The 22,641-nt window shown below is 39.2% G+C and overlaps 1 protein-coding gene across 12 annotated transcripts in view; it reads right to left on the bottom strand.

The window, feature by feature from the left end:
- The window catches only part of AHI1 (Abelson helper integration site 1), a 95,855-nt gene extending 74,220 nt beyond the window's left edge, over nucleotides 1–21,635 (bottom strand). The window contains exons 1-11 of one of the 12 annotated variants that reach the window (XM_075413994.1): nucleotides 21,406–21,635; nucleotides 18,082–18,118; nucleotides 16,606–16,677; nucleotides 15,607–15,728; nucleotides 8,959–9,569; nucleotides 8,226–8,383; nucleotides 7,084–7,297; nucleotides 5,757–5,949; nucleotides 4,083–4,178; nucleotides 2,392–2,577; nucleotides 134–286 (exon numbers count right to left, since the gene is read on the bottom strand). In XM_075413994.1, the coding sequence (XP_075270109.1) occupies nucleotides 134–286; nucleotides 2,392–2,577; nucleotides 4,083–4,178; nucleotides 5,757–5,949; nucleotides 7,084–7,297; nucleotides 8,226–8,383; nucleotides 8,959–9,569; nucleotides 15,607–15,728; nucleotides 16,606–16,615 (1,743 nt within the window). In that variant the 5' untranslated portion in view covers nucleotides 16,616–16,677; nucleotides 18,082–18,118; nucleotides 21,406–21,635. Of the gene's footprint in view, nucleotides 1–133; nucleotides 287–2,391; nucleotides 2,578–4,082; nucleotides 4,179–5,756; nucleotides 5,950–7,083; nucleotides 7,298–8,225; nucleotides 8,384–8,958; nucleotides 9,570–15,606; nucleotides 15,729–16,605; nucleotides 20,852–21,186; nucleotides 21,275–21,316; nucleotides 21,336–21,405 lie in introns of those variants that run through there. The other 11 variants (XM_075413993.1, XM_075413995.1, XM_075413987.1 and 8 more) reach the window with 11 other exon arrangements.
- Between the last annotated feature and the right edge of the window lie 1,006 nt (nucleotides 21,636–22,641).

The raw sequence follows: 22,641 nt of genomic DNA, 5'->3' as shown, positions 1-22,641 counted from the left end.
TGTACTTTGTTTAGCATTTTTTTCAATTTGCTCTAATGAATATCTTGCTTCCTAACACTTAGATCATAAAAATAAAGTTATAAAAACGTAGCAGATCTTTAAATTGTTTTTCTTTGAAAAGAAAACACTTCACCTGCCCAGGCAATCTTGTCCATTTAAATGGCTCCTTTTTCTCCTCTGGAAAAGCTTCACATGATTTTTTAGATCCCTCTCTCTGGAGCTCACACAGTGTTGCACTACTTTGTTCCTGCTGAATAGCTATCATAGAGCGGAAAGAAGGAGCAACCTTAAGGCAAACAAAACTAAGTATAAGGATAAAATAATTTTAAAATGAACAGGGTAATATCTGAAAAGATTAAAAGGTACTTTTAACTTCAAATGCATTGCATTTTTACATCTAAAAAATAAAGAGATTGGAAAAAGCTTAATACAAGAAAACTGTGTAGCAAAAATTTCATTTAAAGTAACCAGCAAGTCAGCCGAGCTTCCAAAGTTGTGTCAATTGGATGGTATTACAGATTTTTCAAACAGTTCTTCTATTTTTATTAACTATCTGTGTCAGTGGAAAGTGAGTAACACTCCACTACCTGGTGAAGGTGTATGAAAAATACATTTTGGCATGTTCCAGTGACATTAACCTACCACCCTCAAATCAAGATACTACTTTGACAACAAAATCCACTCATGCTACCAAAAGATATTACCAGCATTGTGTATGTTCTAGTGTTGCAAAGAAAACAGGAGAACTGACCACATTCATGATGTGTGTACACATTAAAATACCTAATTGTAGGTCAAGCATACATACTTTCAAACTTCTATTAGCGTACATTTACTGAACCTCACCTAAAAGTTACACCAACCTTGAACACACAGGAAGCCTTAATGCTGTGAAGAAGCCTAGCAGCAGCAGCATGGCTGAGCAACACAGAGGCCACTAAGCACTGGCTGCAGTTCTGATTGGTTTCACTAAGACAAATTTCTTCAGAAACACACCTGAATACTAGGCAAAACTACTGTTTTCTTCCAGGGTGACAGTTGCTAGGTATTCACTTCAGGGTGAATAACTGTCTAGGTTCTTGTGACTAAAAATGGAGGTTAGACACCTACTATGCAAGTAGGAATCAATTTAGGAGCTTAAATCAGTTGGCTACACATAGATGTCTACTTCCATGCAAGATGCCCCATTTTATCTGAGACATCTCTTTTCATATCTACCAGCCTCTGCACGAGGTATGGGAGATCCGGCACCTTCTGGAGAAGCAGGAGAGTAGGCAGGATCTGTAGCAGACCTTAAATGGAAGCAGAAATCTATGCACAGAAAACTGTATCAGGCCATGGCTCTTACATGGAGCTCAAATCCCAGCCTTGGAAAATCTGGCATTTACCAGAACAAGAAGGAAATAACATCAGGAGCAAATGGATCCAAGTCAAGCACAACACAGAAAGCCTATGCAAATTCATCACATCATTTGAGCTTCACAGAAGACTACAGTAGAAACAGCTATAAACCAGTGATAGCACCTAAACATATCAGAAGAACATTCAGACCATGGAGAAGATAGGCTTAGAACACTTCCAGAAAGATAAAGCACAGCTGCTCAAGCACAGCACACAAAATCTCTAACAATCTCAGCAGCTGACTGAGCAAGAGATCTGCAGATGTCATTCCAGTATACAGATTAGAAAAATGTCCCAAAAATATATGAACTAATCCCACAGATCTGCTTGGTTTTGGACCACATCTCACCAGGCTTCCACAGATCACCTTTGATTGTATGAACAGTAAGCAGAAGAAAGATTTATCACAACTGTAAATACACATGGAAAATTATGTAATAGAACAACATTGTACTCACACTGTAGAACAATAAATCCTCTATTTCTCTTGAATGCATATCTCAGCACATACCAGTGTAAGCCTGTCTTTAAAGGAGTTTTCATTTGAGAAAAAAAAACATGACTCATTGTAGCTTGAGGGTGCAGGGAATCAGAGTTAAGTGACTCACATCTTCTCTAACTTATAGAATTCACACACCTGCATAAGTCCAGTGACTTAAAATGTCATTTCTCGTAACAAGAAAGAATACCAATCTTCAAGAAAGTACCCTGAAAGTTTTCTGACTGTCAATGGCAAAATATGCAAAGTTGCAGATGGGAAAGTATGCCTGTTTTTCAAAGATAGCTATGAAGGGCTGAGTTTGGAACACATATCTTAGGATGAGAAGTTCTTATTACAGCTAGCTATACACCAGCTATTTTATATACTGTATGTAAGTACAGCTTTTACATATGTGCACGCAAACACATGCACACTCTAAGCTAGTTCTGGTTCCTACAGAAAAGTCTGTATATTTGTAAATATATTTATATATTACATATTTAACTTACATGATCTGGCAGTTTTATGCCTCTTACAGTTACATATAAAGTTGATGGGTAACGATTTCTAGGACATTTTGCCCACCAGTCATAAACCTCAACAAGATTCGAATGTGACTTGGTCCTTGGAGGTGGGTAATATAATTGCAGACGGAGTTTTCCGTCAACGTTTAGAACTCCATTTGCACCTACAAGCTGCAAGGGTGGTTAAAAAGAGGGGAAAAAAAATGTGTTACATTAACATAAAAGTAATAAGAGTCATTGATTATTTCTAGTATCTTTAACAACTACAATATAAACTCTGAAATCCACTTCCCATGGGGGAAATACATTACCCCTAAAAGTGGCAATGAAGTAAGCATGTATCAATCACCCCCAGGATCAAATCACTAAGATTAAAGCTTAGATGGCAGCCTAGTTTTGAAACATACTTCATATGCACAACAGTAGTATCCTGTATGTGGAAAGACCTCTGTAGTACCACCTTTTTTTTTTTTTTTAATTACTACTTGCTGGAAACACCCAAATCTCAAAGGACAGCCAATCCACAAAGAGTCTTTTCCAAATCTGCCCCCTTTGAACACTGCAGTAAAGGCATTAGTAAGGCTTTGACTCAGAGCAGAAGATACAGCAAAGCAGTAACCTTTCCAACTTCAGAGGAAATAGAGTTCTCTCTATTGAACTAAAGAACAAGTGTACCTACTGTCATTAACATTGACCACTGCTCACCAGGACATTTCTACTTTGACTGATACAGATGAAAGGATAATGCAGACATGCAGTAAGAATGAAGAACAGGCCATAATTTTATTTGTATTTGTGAGTTGGAAATTCATCCTTCCCTTTGTTCAGAAGTAGGCTGTACTGAATGCCTGGATGCACAGTTCCCACGAGCTATACACCCAGACATGGGACACCAGACTTCTGATTCCAGTAGATTCATTGGCAGAGTGGAGAAGAGACTCTGTATGGAATAATATGGACATCCCTCTCCATATCATTGGACCTGTCCAATGACATGAAGAAGATAATGGACTGCAAATCCATATCAATGGACTTCTGGTCCATTATACTCTTCCGTATTTCTCACGTCATGGACTGCTCAATGGCTGTCAAGATCTACCACTCACAGGAGCAGGTGTAGACAAACAGCTCTCAGGCAAATTAAAACTCATTAGCTCTCAAAGGACAAATTGGCACATTTCAATAAAAAGGTATCTAATATGCTGGGTAAGTTACCTGTATCTCATTGCTACAGCATCTCAAATTCTGCAACTAAAAATGACAGGCATTTTATAACTAGGCTAGGGAGTCTATTTCAAAGACTGGCCAACTGAAAATGTCACTGGGGTACAGAAATTAGTGGATTTGTCATTTTCTTTGCAGAGACAATGAATGAACACACAGAAAATCTTCAAAGAAAACCTCCTTCTGTACTTTATGATAAAAAATAAATTCTTACACATTCTATACTTTCTTGAAAAATATGTATTCTTTACTGTCAAGCTTGTTACTGTGAATTTTATGGGGCAAAGGAAAAGGGAAAAGAGCAACAGCCAAGCAAGCAGGGATTTATTTTTCCATCTCTGTTGCCTAGAAATATTAAAAAATGTTTTCCCACTTACTATGGTCAGTGTCTTTTAGATAACTGATTAAAAAGATTTCTAAATTTACTTTCTTAATTTAAATATTTACAATACCTTTAGAAATGCCCAACAAATTTTTCGGAAACCACACTCCTGAATTTGTACATCAGAGTTGGCTCTCATTTCATCCATCCTTAGCAAATCAAGGATCTGGAAGTATTGGTAGGAATATAAATATACTTCTAACGAATATATACTTCATGGTAATTAAAAAATACTGCTGAAAATATGCTAGATGCGATTCACTAAATTAAGGAGATTTCATTTTTAAGTAAATACAAAAACAGTACTTCTTCCACACAAGTACGCACCTAGAAATAACAGATGCTTATGCATTTACCTGATGACTATTTCTTACTTGCTTTAAAAAAGAATCTAAGACTAGTCTTAAACCATTCTTGCTTCCCTACTGTCTCAACAAAAGAGGAAAACATTCATGTCTAATTTTCATATATCCTATATAGTTCACAAATCACATAGATCAAATCTAGCAGCCAAAACCAGCTGTATGTTAATCTAGCCAGAAAATGGCAGTCAAAAAGTTATTTCTCCTTTCCTACCTTTATAATTTACGTCATAGAAACAGTCATAGTATGATCTGGGTTGGAAGGGACCTTCAAAGATCATCTAATCCAACCCCTTGCCATGGACAGGGACATCTTTCATTAGATCAGGTTACTCAAAGACCTATCCAACCTGACTTTGAACACTTCCAGTGATGTCCATGAGGTTCTTCATTTTTCTGGTCAGCGACCAGAATCTTCCTCACATTTAACCACTCCTGGAGGTTTATCTGGTATACAAAAATATTTGGACTCACGCTTTCCTCAAATTGATATTTTATAAACCACGCTGAAGTCAAACAGCATGCTTTCAGTGTAGTCATACTTTTGGTCCCAACATTAACAGGATTTCCATGAAGAATCTTTACATATAAATGTAATTACTTTTGTGCTAAGCAACTAAGGACTCTTAATTCTATAAATGTGTTCATTCACGAGTATCACAGAACATAAACAAACGGTGTTGTTGTACATACAATCTATTTGAAATCCAAAAAACAAGGAATGAAACATTTGTTGTATTAGCTTCCCATTTTCAGGTTAATACTACAGAATCTCTCTTTACAAATATTGAAATACTTAAGCTCAAAATCATGTTGAATATACACCTTACAATTTTTCCTTTAAATATAACTGTACTGGAGGACAAATTAATAATTACTTTGTGAAGAATGGGAGAGGAGAAGCACATGTCCAAAATGTTAACGGAAAACAATGCAACAGCTTGCTCATTGGTACAAGAGAAAAGAGGTGTTGCTACAAGCTGGCAAACTCCATCTTCGAGTTTCTGGTACTTCAACTTTGTTTCAGATTTCAAGAAATGTGAAAAAGGAAAAAATTATATCCTTTATAGGTGGTGCCATCCCTACTGATCTGGAATGATCTTACCATCTTACCCAGAAGCTTGACAGTTGATTTAACAAGAAAGCTTTGTCTTCCTAACTACTATCAAAACAAGGGGTTTTTTTGCTATAAAAATGTTTATTAGTATTAGCAACCACCAATACCACTTTTTAGCATCTCCGCTTAATTCTGTATCTTAAGGCTATGTTATTAACCCAATATGACTGAAATAAAACACTTCAATCTGTCAAACATATACTGTTGAAGAAACAAACAGAAAATCATAAAGTGCATATACTGTCTATAAAATATTTAACCTTACCTCAAAAAACAGGATTACCCGAGGGTTTTCTTCAGTGTTTTGAATAAAATAACTAAACCGCTCATTAAATATGACTTGCTCCTCCCACTCTGGAACTGTTGATTTAGACTGACTGAAGTCATATGGTTGTGTCATAATAGGAAGAATGTGCTCTATTTGTTCTTGTTCACAATAAGATGAAACTTTTCTCTTGCTGTTTGAAAATGTCCAGTTACAATTGTTATAGCACCTTACAAAAACCAACTCAGACAAAACAGTATTTTCAATTATTGAAAGCAAAGAAACATACAAGACAACTTTTGTTTGATTTTAGAAAAAAAAAATCCTAAAACCACCCAAAATTTAAGCTAATTTTCATCTGTATAGAAATGCCACAGAGGCTGAAGTTCAAAACCCTAACAATCAATTTACTGTTACCAAATTCATGCATAACAATCACAAAACCATCATAGAATGGTTTGGGTTATCAGGGTCCTTAAAGATCATTTAGTTCCACCCCCCCCGCCATGAGCAGGGACATCTTCCACTAGATCAAGTTGCTCCATCCAACCTGGCCTTGAACACTTCCAGGGAGGGGGCATCCACAGCTTCTCTGGGTGACCTGTTCCACTGCCTCATCACCCTCACAGTAAAGAATTTCTTCCTTATATCTAATCTGAATCTACCCTCTTCCAGCCTGAAGCCATTACCTCTTGTCCTATCACTACAGGCCCTTGTAAAAAGTCCCTTTCCAGTTTTCTTGTAGGCCCCCTTCAGGTACTGGAAGGCTGCTATAAGGGTCTCCCCAGAGCCTTCTCCTCTTCTACTCATGGTAGAGTCTACTGCTTAAACCCTGTTAAAAATTGTTATTCAGGAAAATTATGCATAATGACAGTGGAAACAAGTAACTGAAGCGATTACAAATATGAAATATTAGAAATATGAAACTTCATTTCAGGATTTTAAACATTCTTTTATTAAAAAAAAAAAAGGCAGATGCTATTTATGCTACAAGAGTTTTCCTAACTTCTAATCTTGGCTTCAATATATTTTTGAGATTTAGGAAATTTTCTCTCTGTAAACAATACAGAATGAACTGTGCTGTAAATATGGGGACCTTGAGAGCCATACAGCAGTGCAGAGTATTTGAAAGTGCCAAAAAGAAAAGAAAAATACCACCCTAATTTACTGTAGGTATATATATGCGTTATCATAGATATAGAAACTAATGAATGACTTTGCAAGCTTAAAATTCAGCATTAGTTTCATTTTCATATTTAATTTTCTAGGAAAGAATCTATGTATTTCTAGTAATTACTGATAATAGGAACTGTTTAATAAAAGTCACCTATGATCCTTCTTGACGTATAAGCCACTTCTCTGATCAACAACATGAATTTTAACCATGAGATGAGATACCAGGAGATCAGCTTTAAGTCGATCAGATCGATGGATACAAACTCCTAACACAAGATCATCATCAAAACCAGATTTAGACTGAGTTGAAATTTCGGAATTCTTCATTTCCTCATTATTTTCTGCAGCAACTTCTGTGTTTTCTTCTAGAAACAGGAACAAAGTAAATAGAGGTTACTATGTTCCACAAGCGTCAGTTTAAAGGAGTAAAAATGCTCTGTAATGTCTTAGCAATCAATAGTAATCAGATTTAACGTGTTCTTTATATAATAGGTTAAAATAAAATTATCAAATTCGCAGCGTTTTAAACATGTATGAACATACACATGAATATATATTAATTAATATCACAGAATGTTAGGGACTGGAAGCGAACTCTGTGGGTCATCTAGTCCAACCCCCCTGCCGAAGCAGGGTCACCTAGAAATATAATCTATTCCTATTAACAAGAATTTTTATTTAAAATTAGAGGTCTTCCTCTTGATTGATATAGGTACTTCTGTGCCACAATAACTTAAAATCCATACAGTTCAATATCCTGCTCTGGACTACAGCCTGTAGTAGGTTTTGTTTGTTTGTTTGTTTTAAGGAAAATATAAAACCCTAGATAAGCAGAACCTGATGTACTCCTTACGTCTGAATTGAGCATCAGGTTAAAACAGTGGTGATGCACCATTTATAGCATAAAGTAAATAAAAATGATAAAATAATAAGAAGACAATTAGAATATGCATCTAAGTAATACACTGTAAAGATGGTATATATATTATAATTATATTACACTTCAAAAATATCAACTTTTAAAGTATTTATCAATTTCTTAACTACCTACAGTAAACGAATGCTCAAGATTTCAGATTCATATGTTATATAAACTTCCTTATAAATTAGCCTCAGAATCGGACGAACAAGAGTACAATTAAGTAACTAAAGAAACATAAGTAATTTCAACAACTCAATTACTTCTGTGTTACTACTATGGACAAATATTTCTGTAGCAGCTTAAAAAAAAAAGAAAAAAGACTTGGATAAAGCAGCAAAGCAGCACACCATTCTAACATTTTGTTGGCAGACCTTTTCTGGTTTTCTTTTTAACCTTCTTTGTTTTAGGTTTCTGTTTTTCCATGCTTTCCTCCAGTTTCTGTCCTCCTGATGTAAATTGTCTTTCCTGTGACAGATTTTCATTGTCATCTTCTGCTGGATGATGCTGTAGCTCAGAAAGCGACATTGCACTGCAATGTAATAAGGGATTACTGTCAGTAATTGCATTCTACTGCATATATGGATACAATTGCTCATTACCATTATTAATACACTTGAAATTTCCTCCTTAGTTCTGCAACTCATCATCTGTGTATCTTGAAAATGCAACACATATCCCCAACATTAGGGCCTTGCCTTTTTCATCTCTCTCCTCCCTTCATTTCTCCCTAATTTCCAGATAATTGCAGACCTATTAATGTGAACAGAGCTAAGCTAATACTCTTCTGCTGGACCAGGGCCATCACTCATCACTAAAAAATCATGCACAAAATTATCTTTAGTTAAGAGTGAGTTCCACAGAAAATAAACATCAGATGGTAATGGAGAATATTTTTTAAAAAATTTAAATAGAATCTGCAAGTTAAATATCAATCTCGACAGCATTTTGAAAAAGTATTTGGTACTATTTTTTTTCATAAGAGAATCGTCCAGTTCTCACTTACAAAATACGTACAGTTTATCAGAAAGCTTCTGCCTATCTTAAAACAAATGAAACATTTCACCTAAGATTCACAGACACACAGTATACAGTTTATCACGGTACCTTGTTTCAGCTTCGCTTAAAACTTCTATTTCTTTCTTCTTTTTCTTTTTTTTGCCCGCTTTGTTGTTCAATACAACTTCATGGCTTTGAACGGTGGAGGTAAATTCAGACATCTGTTCTTTAAGTTTCATTCTTATTTTCTTTTTAATTGCATTTGCCTCATCCTCAGCCACATGCAGTTGATAGGCTCGAATTAGCTCTTCTTCCTCTTCTAACTCATTTACATTTCTCTCTTCAGTCAAGGAATTTTTAATCTTTCTTTCACCTTCTTGATAAGGTACATCTGTTTGTGATTTACTTTTTGTTTTCTTCTTTGGAAAATCATCAAACTTTTTCTCAAAACTCTCCAATTTAGCTTCATGTAAATTTTCCTCCTCATTAAATTGTTCTTGTAACAGGGATTTCTTTTTCTTCTTGTTAGACTTTGGATGTTTGTTCTCCTCTCCACTAACAATATCATTGTTTATTTTCTCTGCAATTGAGGCTTTCTCTCTCAGTTTATTTTTTGTAAATCGGGGACTCTCTTCTTCTGGATTATATGTGTTGTTTATAATTGCTTCATCATTCACACTTTCCTTAGCTAGATCAATATTACTTCTAAAGGTGTCAAGCTATGAATGAAAAGAACATAAAACATACTTGTACTTTGTATTTTATGTTATTTCTTTAGCAACATTACACAAAGTAAAATTAAATCAAAGATCTAGCCATTTTCTTGTTTAAAATTAACAAGTGGTAGATTGAAAGGCAACAGCAAATTCACACTGAAAAGAAACATTTTGTGTTTGGGCACTTCATCTTCGATTTTGTTTCACTGTGTTTTCAAACTACTTTTATGTATATCCAGTAAAAGAAATCCACAAACAGACACCAATGCTTTAGACTATGGAAGACTTGAAGATTACACGCATCACAAAACCAAGTATTTTCATTCATTTAAAATACAAATCAGAGACAGGCTTCAGGCCTAGTTGTTTGTAGTCTCTTTTACTGAAAGTTGCTTGTCAAAGTCTGAGGATGAAATTATATTAATAAGTGCTACAACTGAAAATACAATTTTTATTAGGACTTTTTTTAAAAAAAAAGTATAAAGTTGAAAAAAAACCCCCATATTATTCTAAAGACCAGTCTAGTAATACCAGCTAAGATAAATTTCAGCTAATGCGTTTGTCTGTGTACTCCTGCCAATTTTTGGTATTTCTTAGAAAACATGTTGTAAACTTTCCTCCTTCCTTCAGGATTCTTTTCCTGGTTATTAAAAGTCATAGTGCCGCATCCCTAGAAACATTCAAGGTCAGGCTGGACATGTCTCTGAGCAATCTGATCTAGCTGAAGATGTCTCTGCTCATTGCAGGGGGGTTGGACTGGACGACCTTTAAAGGTCCCTTCCAACCCAAACTATTCCATGATAACTCCAAACAACACAGCAAGTAACTAAGGCCTATTTGCGTAAGGAGCTCCACACACATATCTCTGTTCCTTGATGGGACTTCCGTAAAGTCGCGGAGGTTCATTTACTCTGTTGTCTTACATAAAACTCTGGAGTCTCCACATGAAACATTAGAAAGAACTTTAAAAAAACAAAGAAAGCAAATAAAAAAGTTGGAGAAAATGTAAGTATCTGCATACAATCTTTCCTTTGTCAAGACCATCTTCCTCCCTAAATAGAGACATCTTCCCCTTCCAGCTGGGATACTTCTGCCAGTTACAGAACTATGTTTGCCTCAAACATTTTTAAAAAGGGACAATGTGTGTAATAAGCGATCACCAAAATGTACAAGCTTATAAGAAGAAAAAACAGAGAACAAATTTGCATTGGCAATTATGCTCTGGAGGACAGATCCTGACTTAAAAATGCCCACCTGCCACAATAATATTTCATGACTAGAAAGAACACTCAATGTGCAAGTCATCTGCCTCCATGTGGTATGCCCTTAATTCTCTGAATCTTGGTTTATTCGCATCTGACATTTGAAGAGAGAACATGAAGCGCAAGGAAAGTATTATAAGTACTGAAGAAGGAAAAGGGAGGAAAAAGAAAGCAAAGTTTGAAGTACAAGTGAAAACACAAAAGAGAAAAAAAACCAAGGAAGTTTATTATTTGTATGGGAAAAGTCAAATAAAAGTAGTGTGACACGAAAAATACACCAAGACAAAGTTTAACAGAGAAATAAAAGCTGATGTCTGAAACTAGAGACAAAGCTTGAAAGTGCACTACCTAGACTTACTAATGCTACATATTAAAAAACACTGTCCTAATAAAGTATGAGTTAAAAAGAAAGCATCTAGAATTTCATGCAAGTATGCATCTCTACTACATCAGAAAAATTTAAAGCTATTGACATATCTTGTCAGTAGGTTTAGCCTCGTATGTCTAAAAGCAGTTTAAATTATCTCAATATCAAATAATGAAAAAACCTGCCTTTGTACCTTCATCTTTTACTTGCTTAATAGACCAGTAACATCCTCTTTATTCATAAGTCAACGATTTAAGAGAATGTGGCAGATCTCGTACAAATATCTTAAAATACAGAAGAGAGTTATGGAAATCAAAAAAACCAAACCAACCCAACAAATTAAAGCAACAAGCTTTGTATAAACTAAAAAAACCAAAATAATGCTTTCTAATAGATTGCCCACTTCCTTATCTGCATTTCTACAAATAGCTTTAACCGCAGGGTGTAAGGAATGAAGGTTAAAACACACTGGCAATTAAGACCCAACAGTGACCAACAGCTAAGGTCATGCTGATTTTTGCCTTTGACAGAACATTAATCCATTAAGCTCAAGAAGCAGGATTCTTCGAGAAATCCTAAACAAGAAGCCCGTGTCTTTGACCTGTTCAAGTGTTTCTAAAACACCTCTGGTATTCAAGAATCATTTCCTCAAAAAAACCTTGCTGTTGCAAAAACTTGCTTGAAATATTTACTAGAAGTTATTTATTACGCCTACAAACAAAAACATGCGTCCACAAATATGTCATGAATAGTAGCAGCACACAGTCACTTAATTATAGCAAATTTACTCGTAGGAAAAAAAAAACCATAATGTCCTCATAGTGAAATAAAACACAATCTCAAACTACAGCAAATTCCAGGAACTTTAATAGACACTGCAGGCAGCACAAAGCTGCTTCAACAGTTCAAACACAAATTCCTCAGATATCTAGCCTGTATGATCTTAATTCAGGCCACTTTTTCCACATGTAATTACATGATGTAATTAAACAGAGAGGAAAGATGCAAGGGTGTCACAAAACGATAAGGTAAAAGTCAAGAGGTTCATAAAAACCATCAGATTAGGTCTCAGGCAGAGGCAGGGATACTGGTACAGATTCTGTGTCTGAAATGCAGGACAGAGAGATCAACTCAGAGCAATCGTCTATACATAAATACACTTGAACTGAGTTAGAAAAAGCAGTCAGGCTGGAAAAGCTGCTCAGAGGATGGGCCTGTCTCTGGAGTAACTCCAGAGGGTTGCTGACCTGATTAAAGCATGGAACAAATGAGAAGGCTTTTTTTTCAAAACAGCTCCGTGGCCACATTACAACACCAGGGCACAGGAAGCCCTCTTCCCTGAGAACATGTCCGTTTGCACCCCTGGCTTGAGATGATGGAGCAAGAGATGGGCGCTAGCCAAGATGCCTGCAGGTGGGCTAACACAAGGCCCCTGCAGCAACGAGCCAACCCCAGGTCACGTCACTTGTCACTGGCGTTCCAGAGCTGACAGCAGGGACAACACCCAATAACCTTACTCCTTTTCAGAAAGGCTTCTCAAATATGCTTGAGTAGAACCTCGAAACACATCAAGTGATTTTGCCCAGGGTATCTGGAAACTCAGATAACCAGATTTACAAGAGGTACCTGAACTTCTTCCCACAATACAGGCACACCTTGAAAAATTAGGAATGGACATTGCCAGCCCACCGAAGGGCTGGTATGTACTGGTAGTAAAAGACCATTTACTTACAAGTGAATTGATAATGAATGTACTTGTGATGCTGGCTAGCTGGGTGGGACGTTTAAGAAAATATTAATGCACTACAGAACCAATTTTACTGCCACTGCTCATGTAAGACTACACAATGTAGACGCTTATTATAACAACTTGTAATAGGAGGCTCAACTGGTAAAAAATAAGTATAGTGACTGTTCGCCCTGGAAGGGACACCAGCAAATTCACTTTCTGTGTCCCAATTGCTTGGTTTTTCAGCCATGCCTTCAGGCCTCATACCCACTGCACCTGTGCTATTAAACAACACAGCAGACCCTTCACTGGCCACAGCTGATGTCTTATCTCCATCTCCATCACAAGCCCCTCATTCCCATCAGCTGTGACCCATCCTGCCCTACTGACATCAGCCCTTCCACTTCCAGTAAGGCTGCTTCCCTTCTCTCCAGGCAGGCTCTCCAGGAGACGGGCACGCAGAGCAGGCAATCTCCTTACCCTCATTTGTTTAAAATCACAGCAACCTCCTGCAGCTCCAGAACTCAGCTTTCAAGGAAACAGTGGACTATGATGGACAAGGTTTTATTAATCTAAGAAAGGCTAGGTTCAGTAAGGACTAAAGAAAGAGGCAGACTGGAACATTTCCAGTGGAAATATGCTCTCAACCATGACTTGTTTCTGCTCAAACCTGGGAGACCATTTATGCCAAGTGCGTGACACAAAGACAACAATCACTGATAAATTTCACTGTATTTCAAGATATGTGAAACTCTATACAGTTTAATCCTATAAAGTGCAGAAAACTGGAACAAAACCAGCCAACCTCCTCCATCTATGTCCTCTTCCCCTCCCACACACATTTATTTCTTACAAAGAAATGACTGGTTATTTGCTGAAGCTTTTACAGAAGTTTCTACTTGAATGCAACCAGCGTGGAAAATACCAACCTGAGCTCTTGCGACTTTGCCACGCTTGAAAGAAATATTCAAACTGCTCAGTATTGTTTCAATACACCTTCTACTTAAGTTCCTAGTTTTTTAGTGCTTTGATTGATAAAAATCTATGGCTTCAACAAAACCATAAAGTTAGGCTTCCACACTGACCCTCAAAAAGCCTCTTAATTTGTGTGTATACCATTAACTTTTGATTCAGTTCACTGATTTTACATGTTTCTAGGTAACTCCAAAACAGTGTTTTACATCAGAGACTTCTGGAATGAAAACCAATTTTAAAAGTGAAGTAAGCTTAAAATATTTATGAGTAAAATGTAGTTCCATATGAACATACAATTATGTGCTCAAAAACACTTATATCTTACCAATAGAATACTAAGTTTAATATAACTATTCCGAATATACTTATAGATAATAAATACATGTAACATTCTGGTATTATAAAACTTTTCTTAAATGAGTATTAGAGAATGAACATTGACTTCTAGCATCTGGTACGGATGCAATTGTAAGAAAAGACTGAAAATATAAAACCTAACAAAATACAAAAAAGAGCATTTGTCTTTTGAACAAATTGCTTTCTTTTGAAATTCCAAACATTGTAAGTCTATAATTGGTATATATATAGGACTCAAACATTTCTTATTCTGTTCAGGAAAAAACTACAATATGAACCATAATTCAGAAGAATCTCTGAGGTTCTTTCTATGAAAGATATGCCATAAACAAAAATGTCACCTAACCATCAGGTCAGGGTGACAGAATCATTCCTGTCCTGCAAGTCACAAGCTAATGCCAAACTCTTTAAAACAAATCTTTATACATGTGTACTGCACAAGTAGACATGTAAACAAAGGACCACTCAGATACAAAGCTCAGCACGTGCAGAAATATGCTGATTATTGAGATTAAATTGAAAAAAGTTTCAAATGTTGTGTAATATTTTCTTATTCTTACAGAATCACAGAATCATTAAGGTTGGAAAAGACCTCTAAGATCGAGTCCAACCATCCACCCAACACCACCATTCCTACTAAACCATGTCCTGAAGTACCACATCTACAAGCTTTTTGAACACCTCCAGGGATGGTGACTCCACCACCTCCCTGGGCAGCCTGTTCCAATGCCTGACCACTCTTCCAGTAAAGAAATTTTTCCTAATATCCAATCTAAACCTCCCCTGACACACTTGAGGCCATTTCCTCTTGTCCTATCACTAATATAATATACAATTATACCAGTAATTTTTAGGAAATGGAATAAAGTTAATGATTACCTTTAATATAAATTCTCCTCAGTTTTCAATTCACAGATGTATTACACAGATGTACCTGTATTACACAGAGATAGTACTCTCAAAATCAAATACTTCCACAGCCATAACTCTATTAGCCCATGACTCAAACACTCACTAAATTCAGTACTGAATTTGAAAATCTTCAAACTTTTGTGAAAAATGTGAATGTAAAAAAAGTACTGGCAGACTTTAAATGAGTGTATGCCTGCATGTGCTACTTTCTTTTTACCAGTATTATATTCCATATAATTATGGCATACTTCCAAACTACAAGGATGCATTGGTGGTACACAAACAACAAATAAAAACCACATCAAAAACAAAGGATATGTGCAGAAACATACTTTTATTTTTTTAAAATGCTTACATCTCCTTTCTACAACACATTTTCCTGATCTTTTTTCTATTAAGGAAAGCAACTAAACAAAGCTTGCATGTGTTCAAACTCACCACGATATTCTTTTCCGAGTGAAACTTCTTTTTCTTTGATTTCTTTGTGTCTGTTAGGCCAGCATGACGTCTGAAGATTTCCTCAAAGCGGACTTTGGTTTTTGCCTTTGCCTCACTTTCAACTGCGAAATGAAATCTAGAGTATAATTCACTATCTCAATAATCGTCATTGCTAAAAAAGTGCATAGTCATGCTTTAAAATTGAAAAAAATAATTATTTTATCAGGGAAAATTTACCAAGAAATTAGCTCAGTGTTCAGTTAAGAATTTCCAGTGACAGCATAAACCATACAAGCATAGTACAGCAACATTGTACAAACACACCAGGCTATTATTTGTTGCTGAAGTCGGCACCGTCTACTCTGTTTCCTGAAGAAAACATATTTTGAAGATCACACACATCAGGATCAGCACAAAACTTGGGCTGGCCAAAGCAGAGCACAGATTATTGCCCTCACTGTTTATGAATAGTAACACACTGATAACGGAGGTGACACACTGTCTCCAGGAGAAGCAGAAGCTCTGGGTTCTCACTGAGTATGGCACCCAGAGAAGCACCACCCTGAGACAGATATGTAAGAGGCAGGAGCATGCAGGGATCCATAATCAGCTGGAGCTGAGAGACCCTGCCTTTCTGTGAATCACGATGCTGCCGTTAGCAGCATTTCAACCCTTGAAGCACTAGGTGTTCTAGCCTCCCCAAGATGCTTAATTTGCAGCTAAAGAATTAAAAATGCAGTCTGGCACACCACTGAAAAAGGCTGTTGAATCCTCAGCTATGCCACACTTACCACTGTAATTACAATTTTTAAAAAAGCCCCTAAATTTAAAATATAAAAAAAACCACCCCAAAAACAACACTTCGAAAATCAGCTATAAACATGGACTAAAAGCAAAGCCAATGCAGCATTACAATTTATAGGCAAAGTAGCTCCTATCATTTGCATCTAGTTCTGACTATAAAGTATGCATTGGAAATCAAACACAAAGTATTCTTACCTGCTGGCATTTTCAGTCCTCAGTTAGAAGAGGCTCAACACACCAGCTGCTTCTTTCTCAGAAATCACCGTTCTATTTAAAGTAATTAACAACTTTCATTAACATAACTGGTCCATAGACTTGAAGGTAACAATTGAATGGATGCTAATTAATATCAAGGATGAGCAGAGGTCTTTTAGGGAAATATATTTCTAGACTATTTGTCTAAATTATTAGAAGTTCTCTGCCATCAAATCTCAGCTCAGGATTCTCAGCATCTATCTGATACTTATTATTTGAGAGTAAATACAAACCAATACTACAGGAATTTAATTAGCTATATATTTCTGGGCAATAGCCAAATACTTCAGTACTGTAGTCCTCCAGTCTTCTAAAAAACCCTACTGTTTATTTAAATAATCATGACCTATGAAACCATTTATAATGAAGCCTTTCTAATGAGGTTCCTGTCCTGACCGTATCACCAAGGAAGTCACACTGTAGTCAGCCGATAGCTTTCAATGCAAAGATTAGTATCTGCCAGCAAATCTAACTTTGTTACAAATCTCTAAATATTTATGTTTACATAAAGCATTGGTATTTTACATAAAGCAGACAAGCAATTACATGAAACTCATTTCTCTAAAGAAAAAATGTTAGGCCCTCCTGGTTGTGGAGAAAAGCTACAAACGCAATCCAAACAAAGCTTGAAGGCAAATAAAAATAATACACAGCTTTATCTTTTCATCAGGAAAATTCAGAATGTTTTACAAAAAACTTTAATACAAAAAGCTGTTTTGTAAACAGTGGAACTAATGAAAACTAGCTTTTTATGAATGTGTTGTGTGCCTCTCAGCCTTCCATGCAACAAACTATTGTACCCATCTCCCCAGCAGCCCATCAGGCAATAGCTCCAAGTTCTCCCTAGGTAATGCCTCCTGTTAGACACCACTAGTTCATATTCACTGGACACCCAGACTACATCTATCCTAATAAATTAAGACATAGCATTAAACATCGCCAGGCTATATGGTTGCATTATCCTTGGCACCATTTCGGTCCAAGCCACCTAACACTCACCCAAGCAATTCCCGAGTACAATTTAGGAGTTAGCATGGATTATTACTAACAGGCAGTTTGCATGCGACCAGTTTGATTTGGGACTATCAGAGTTCAACGGCATTAAAGGGGGGTTGGACGAGATGACCCACAGAGGTCCCTTCCAACCACTAACATTCTGTGATTCTGTAAAGTGGGCCAAACATACCACTTGGCCTCAACACTAAAAACCACTCCTGAGCACACACATCTTACCAGTATAGGAAGGAACTGAAGTTACACTTCCCCAAGCATCTGCACTACTGTACCCTCAGATATCCTAATAAATCACCTCTCTTTCATCCTCTTCTTTCTCACCTCTTTTTCACGGTGTCACTTGCTTCCTCCCTGTCCCACACAGGCTACATACCTCCAGATTATTTCACATTTGTTACTTACAGTAGTTTGGTCTGCTGGCTAGCCAAACCACGCCAAACTAAGAAAAAAAAGGCAAAATGTTAGAGTTGGTTTGAGACTACAAAAGTGCTGGTTAGTCAGTTGCCAGGTGTTATTAGTTTGTTTCATGCATTAAGCAAAGCATTTATACTAAGTATCCAAGGATGTTTGAAATGAGCAAGCATGACCAAAAGGGACTTCATAGGAAGAAAAAAAATGTTTTGTTCTGTAACGTGCTTCATCATGTCACTGACAAGGTAGCAATATTTTCTCTAACTAAAATATGTTTTGACTCGTGAAGCAAAGCTTTACTGTCACAACTAAAACTGTAACAGTTAAAAATAACACTTCTTACAAGAAATGAAAACAGAAAAAATTACTGAAAAATAGAACTGCTTTTGCAATTTATACTTGGTTATACTAAAAGGCCATTTTAAAAGTACTACAGTTATTAAGTGCTGCTTTTCAAGCAGTCCATTCACAATTGACTAGAAAATACTTATAATTTGAAAGAGTAGAAAACTAAATAAAGTTCTAAAATACAGCAGATTCTATCACTTTAGTCATTCACTGAGGATTGCAGGAACATGGAATTCTCTTATGACTAGTTAAGTGATTTCAACCAAGCCCTCAATAAAACTAATTACGAACAACAAATTAAATGCTGAAGTGCTCTTAAATTTGAAACTTTTAAAAAACATGAGACACAATACAGAACACAACAGCAAAATAAGGAAAGTGCATACCTGTTCCAAATATGGAAAAAATTTTATGGTCAAAGTTTGAATAAATCACACCACAAAAAAGCCTATAGATAAATTAATTTTGCAGATACTTTTGCTTATAACGGAACAAACACCTTTCCAAAGGCTAGGCTCACCTCATGTCTACCAGCACTCTCTGTAAAATGCACCGACTCACCAAATTCACCAGTGAGTGCATCATTTTCTGTTTACCTCTATTTATTCAGTAAAAGTCTATCCTCCTGTGGCAATAAAATTAAGAGATAAAGTCCTCTAATGAGAGTGCTATTATTTCATACACATATCCAATTTAGAATCACATGACCTTAGACACGGTGCATGAAAGCAACTATTAGACTTGTGTAAATATAGATCATTAATCAACAAGGGTGATAACAAGGCTGTTTACTTGGTATAATCTCACCTTAAAATAGGAGAGATTTAATCATGTACCAAAGTTCAACAACCGCAGTGCCCTGATCTCAATAAACTCAGTTATCATTAGGGTTAATCTTGTTAAGATGCATTTTTGCCTGATCAGATTCAATCTCTTCCATGTTAGTTAATATAAGGCAATCCAGGAATGACAAAAATACATATTTTGAACAGTGGCACATTCCAGCCATCAAGAATAACCAAAAAAACCAAAATTACGAAGCCCAAGCTTCCAAGAATTACTATATACCTTCCTGAAAATCATCTGATTTTCTCATCTCAAATATTCAGTCTGTATTTATAAATGTCACTCTACATTAAATTCTTGCTCTTTTAATAATATTTTACAATACTCAGTTGCTATATTCTGCACCCATAATATAGGAATTCTCTATGCAAAACATGCTACAAAGCCCACTATTCATTTTTATTGATCACAAAAAAAATATAATCAAACCTATGCTATAATAGAGCAGAACATACAGAATCTGTACTACACAACAGGATGTGACAAATTTCCTACCTAATTAGGACCATTTAGGAAACTGAGTTGACAAAACTATAATTGCACACTTCAGGATTTTCATGAACTAAATCCCTCATTTTTCTTCTACTGCAAAAAGTGAACATACTCTTCAGCAGCTGAGAACAAGTAGAACATCAGGCCTTGTCTACTTGTCATCTTTTAGATGAGATCAGTCACCATACTGGGAAATCCTGGGTTTTACTAGCAGGTTTCTAATTCATCTACCTGTAGGCATCACTACTTTGAAATCTGAAAAAGCTGTAACTCAGAATTATACAGCAAAATAACACAGAGTCGAATCTGTTCCTCTTCGCTAATGACAACTGTGACATGAAAAATCCCTGGTTCTATTCATGAGTATTTAACTCCAGAAAACCAATAGCTTTATTATTACCATGTAAATACCTATGTACTTGTGTATCAAATAAGCACCACTAAAAAGTGCAGTAGCTTTCTACCAGTTTAGATGCGCCGTAAAAACCTCGTGTTCACACTAATTTAAAAGGATGTTTAAAAAAGCTGGTGCTACCCCTCTGAGTTCTCCAATAGTAATGTATCAGAAAGCTTTAGCTTCAGAGTAACCTCTGTTTTTTCCCCAGAAGATCTGACACCTCTTGTTGGTCGGGAGAAGGCTGAAAACAGTCTCTGCCTGACCTGATGGCAAAGCTACGGACTTCAGTTCCTTGTAAGGAAATGGAGCTGACTTTTGTTGTTTACTGCATTTTAAGTCTCTGCCTTATCTTAGGACCGTAACGGTGAAAACGGGTTCTCATCACGAGAGCACCCTCAGGACTGCCGTTTCCGAAGTGGCATTCCGCTTGGCGTGGAGGAACGACGGTAAACGGCAAAGACACGACGGAAGGCGCCCAGCAGACGCCACAACAGGACTAACGGCCGGATTAACCGCGTTTAACGTGCAGCCGCGCGAGGGGGGGAATCACGCCGGGGCTCCCCGCGTGAGGCCCGCCGCGGCCCCGCACCTCCGCGTGCCGCCAGCTGTCCGCGCAGCCTCGCCGGGGCGAGCGGCAAGGCTCGCACGGAGGCGGGGAACAAACCCGGCTCCCCGAGGGATGGAGGCGTCACGCGGCGCTGCCTCATGCCGCCTAGGCCAGGCCGGGACACCCCCCCCAGGGGCTGGCCTCAGCGGCCGCCCGAAACGCGGGGCCCGACGCCCGCGCTTCCCCGCGCCCAGGCAGGGCAAAGCGCCAGCCGCCGCCTCCCCCCCTCCCCCGGCCCCGCCACCGGCCGGTCCCCGCGCGCCTAACGCCTCCCGCGCGCGCCGACGCCGCTGCCGCGCGCGCCGACGCCCGCGCCGCAGCCCGCCCCGTAACGGCTGCCAAGCCCCCGGCGGGGGAAGGGGAGCCAGGGGAGGGAACAGGGGCGGGGAGGCGTGCCCCAGCCTACCCGCCTCCGGAGCCGCGCACCGGGACGAGCGGCGGCAGCGCCCGGCGGGACCCCGGCCGCACGCGGCCTCCCCGCCCGCAGCACGGGCCCGCTCCCCCCCGCGCCTCCGCAGCGCGAGAGCGTCACTCACGTCATCCCCGTCCGCTCCCGCGGCGGGCCCCCGGATGCCCCGTCGTCCGTCCCCCTGTTCCCCCCCCCCGCCAGTGGTCTCTCCCTCACCCCGCGCTCCCCCTCCGCTGCTCCGCGCAAGTGGTTTTGCCGAAAACAATCGCAGCTGCCAAGGGAACGGCGGGCGCCGCGCATGCGTGCAGGACAGCAGGGGCAGGGAGGGTCAGGAACCAAGAACCGCAAGGCTTGCGCTGCATGCTGGGGCGCTTTAGGCGGCGCACCCCCGTGTATTTTCCCGCCGGAACGTCGCGGCAGCGGTGAAGCGCATGCGTGGTGAGGCGGCGCGGCATGCGGGAGAGCGCCTGCGCAGTGGGGGCCGTCTCCGAGGGACGAGGGCGGCGTGCGGGAGCGGCGGCCGCAGGCGGGCTGTGTGCGCATGCGCGGCCTCGGCCCGCCTGTTCTCTGCGCCGGAGGGGGTGGGCGGCGGCTCCGTGCGGCCTGGGCGCCCCGGGGCGGCGGGCGCGGGGCCGGGCTTGCGCCTGCGCCTCCCGGTGAAAGACGGGAAGCCCGCTGCGAGCGTCCTGGGCCGCGCGGGTGCTCCTGCCCGGCCGAGTGGCGCCGCTCCCCCGGCGGGGCCGCTGAGGGGCCCGGAGGCGCGGCACTGCCGCCCGCCGCCAGGCCCGCCACAGGACACGGCACGGCGGTGTCCGGCGGAGCTGGGGGGGCGGGAGCCGAGAGGGAACCCCTCGGCGTCGCCGGCCCCGCAGAGGGGAGCTCCCCGCTGGGAGCGGCCTGCTGTCCTGTAACACGCTGTTCTCAGAGCGGGGCAGCGCGTGGTGCAGGGCACGGCAGCCTCAGAAATGAGCTCGACAGCATCTCTTCCCACCTGCGGGACTGTTCGTAGCATTGCGTTCCTCTGACAGATGATGAGCTGGTTACAAGAAAGCTTACTGAAAGCATGAAACTGGAATCTAGGAAAAAGACACTGAAAAGCTTTAGAAACGGGAGCACTTCAGAGATATTTTATCATCCATTTGAAAAACTGTTGTAAGTACAGAACAGCTGTCTTCAGACAACAGAGTTGGAGAAGAAGAAAATCCATGGCCAGTCCATGGCCTTGGCTAGAATCAGGAGGGTGTCTGTCAAATGTTTGGAACAGGCATCAGCTTTTTGCAAATGGCAGCATAAATGGATGTCCTGAAGCTGCGCAGATGCTGCAGAAACTTCTCTTTCTTGCCTGATTTAGTAGCTGAATTTAAGCACTGGGTTGTTTTTTTTCCCTAGAAATAGTAACTCTTGTCACTACTGTCATGGAAGAAAGGTTCATATCTTCTGTGTAAAAACTAA

This window comes from Opisthocomus hoazin, chromosome 2 (assembly GCF_030867145.1).
Source record: "Opisthocomus hoazin isolate bOpiHoa1 chromosome 2, bOpiHoa1.hap1, whole genome shotgun sequence".
NCBI classification, from domain to species: domain Eukaryota; kingdom Metazoa; phylum Chordata; class Aves; order Opisthocomiformes; family Opisthocomidae; genus Opisthocomus; species Opisthocomus hoazin.
This window is presented reverse-complemented; position numbering and strand designations above follow the sequence as displayed.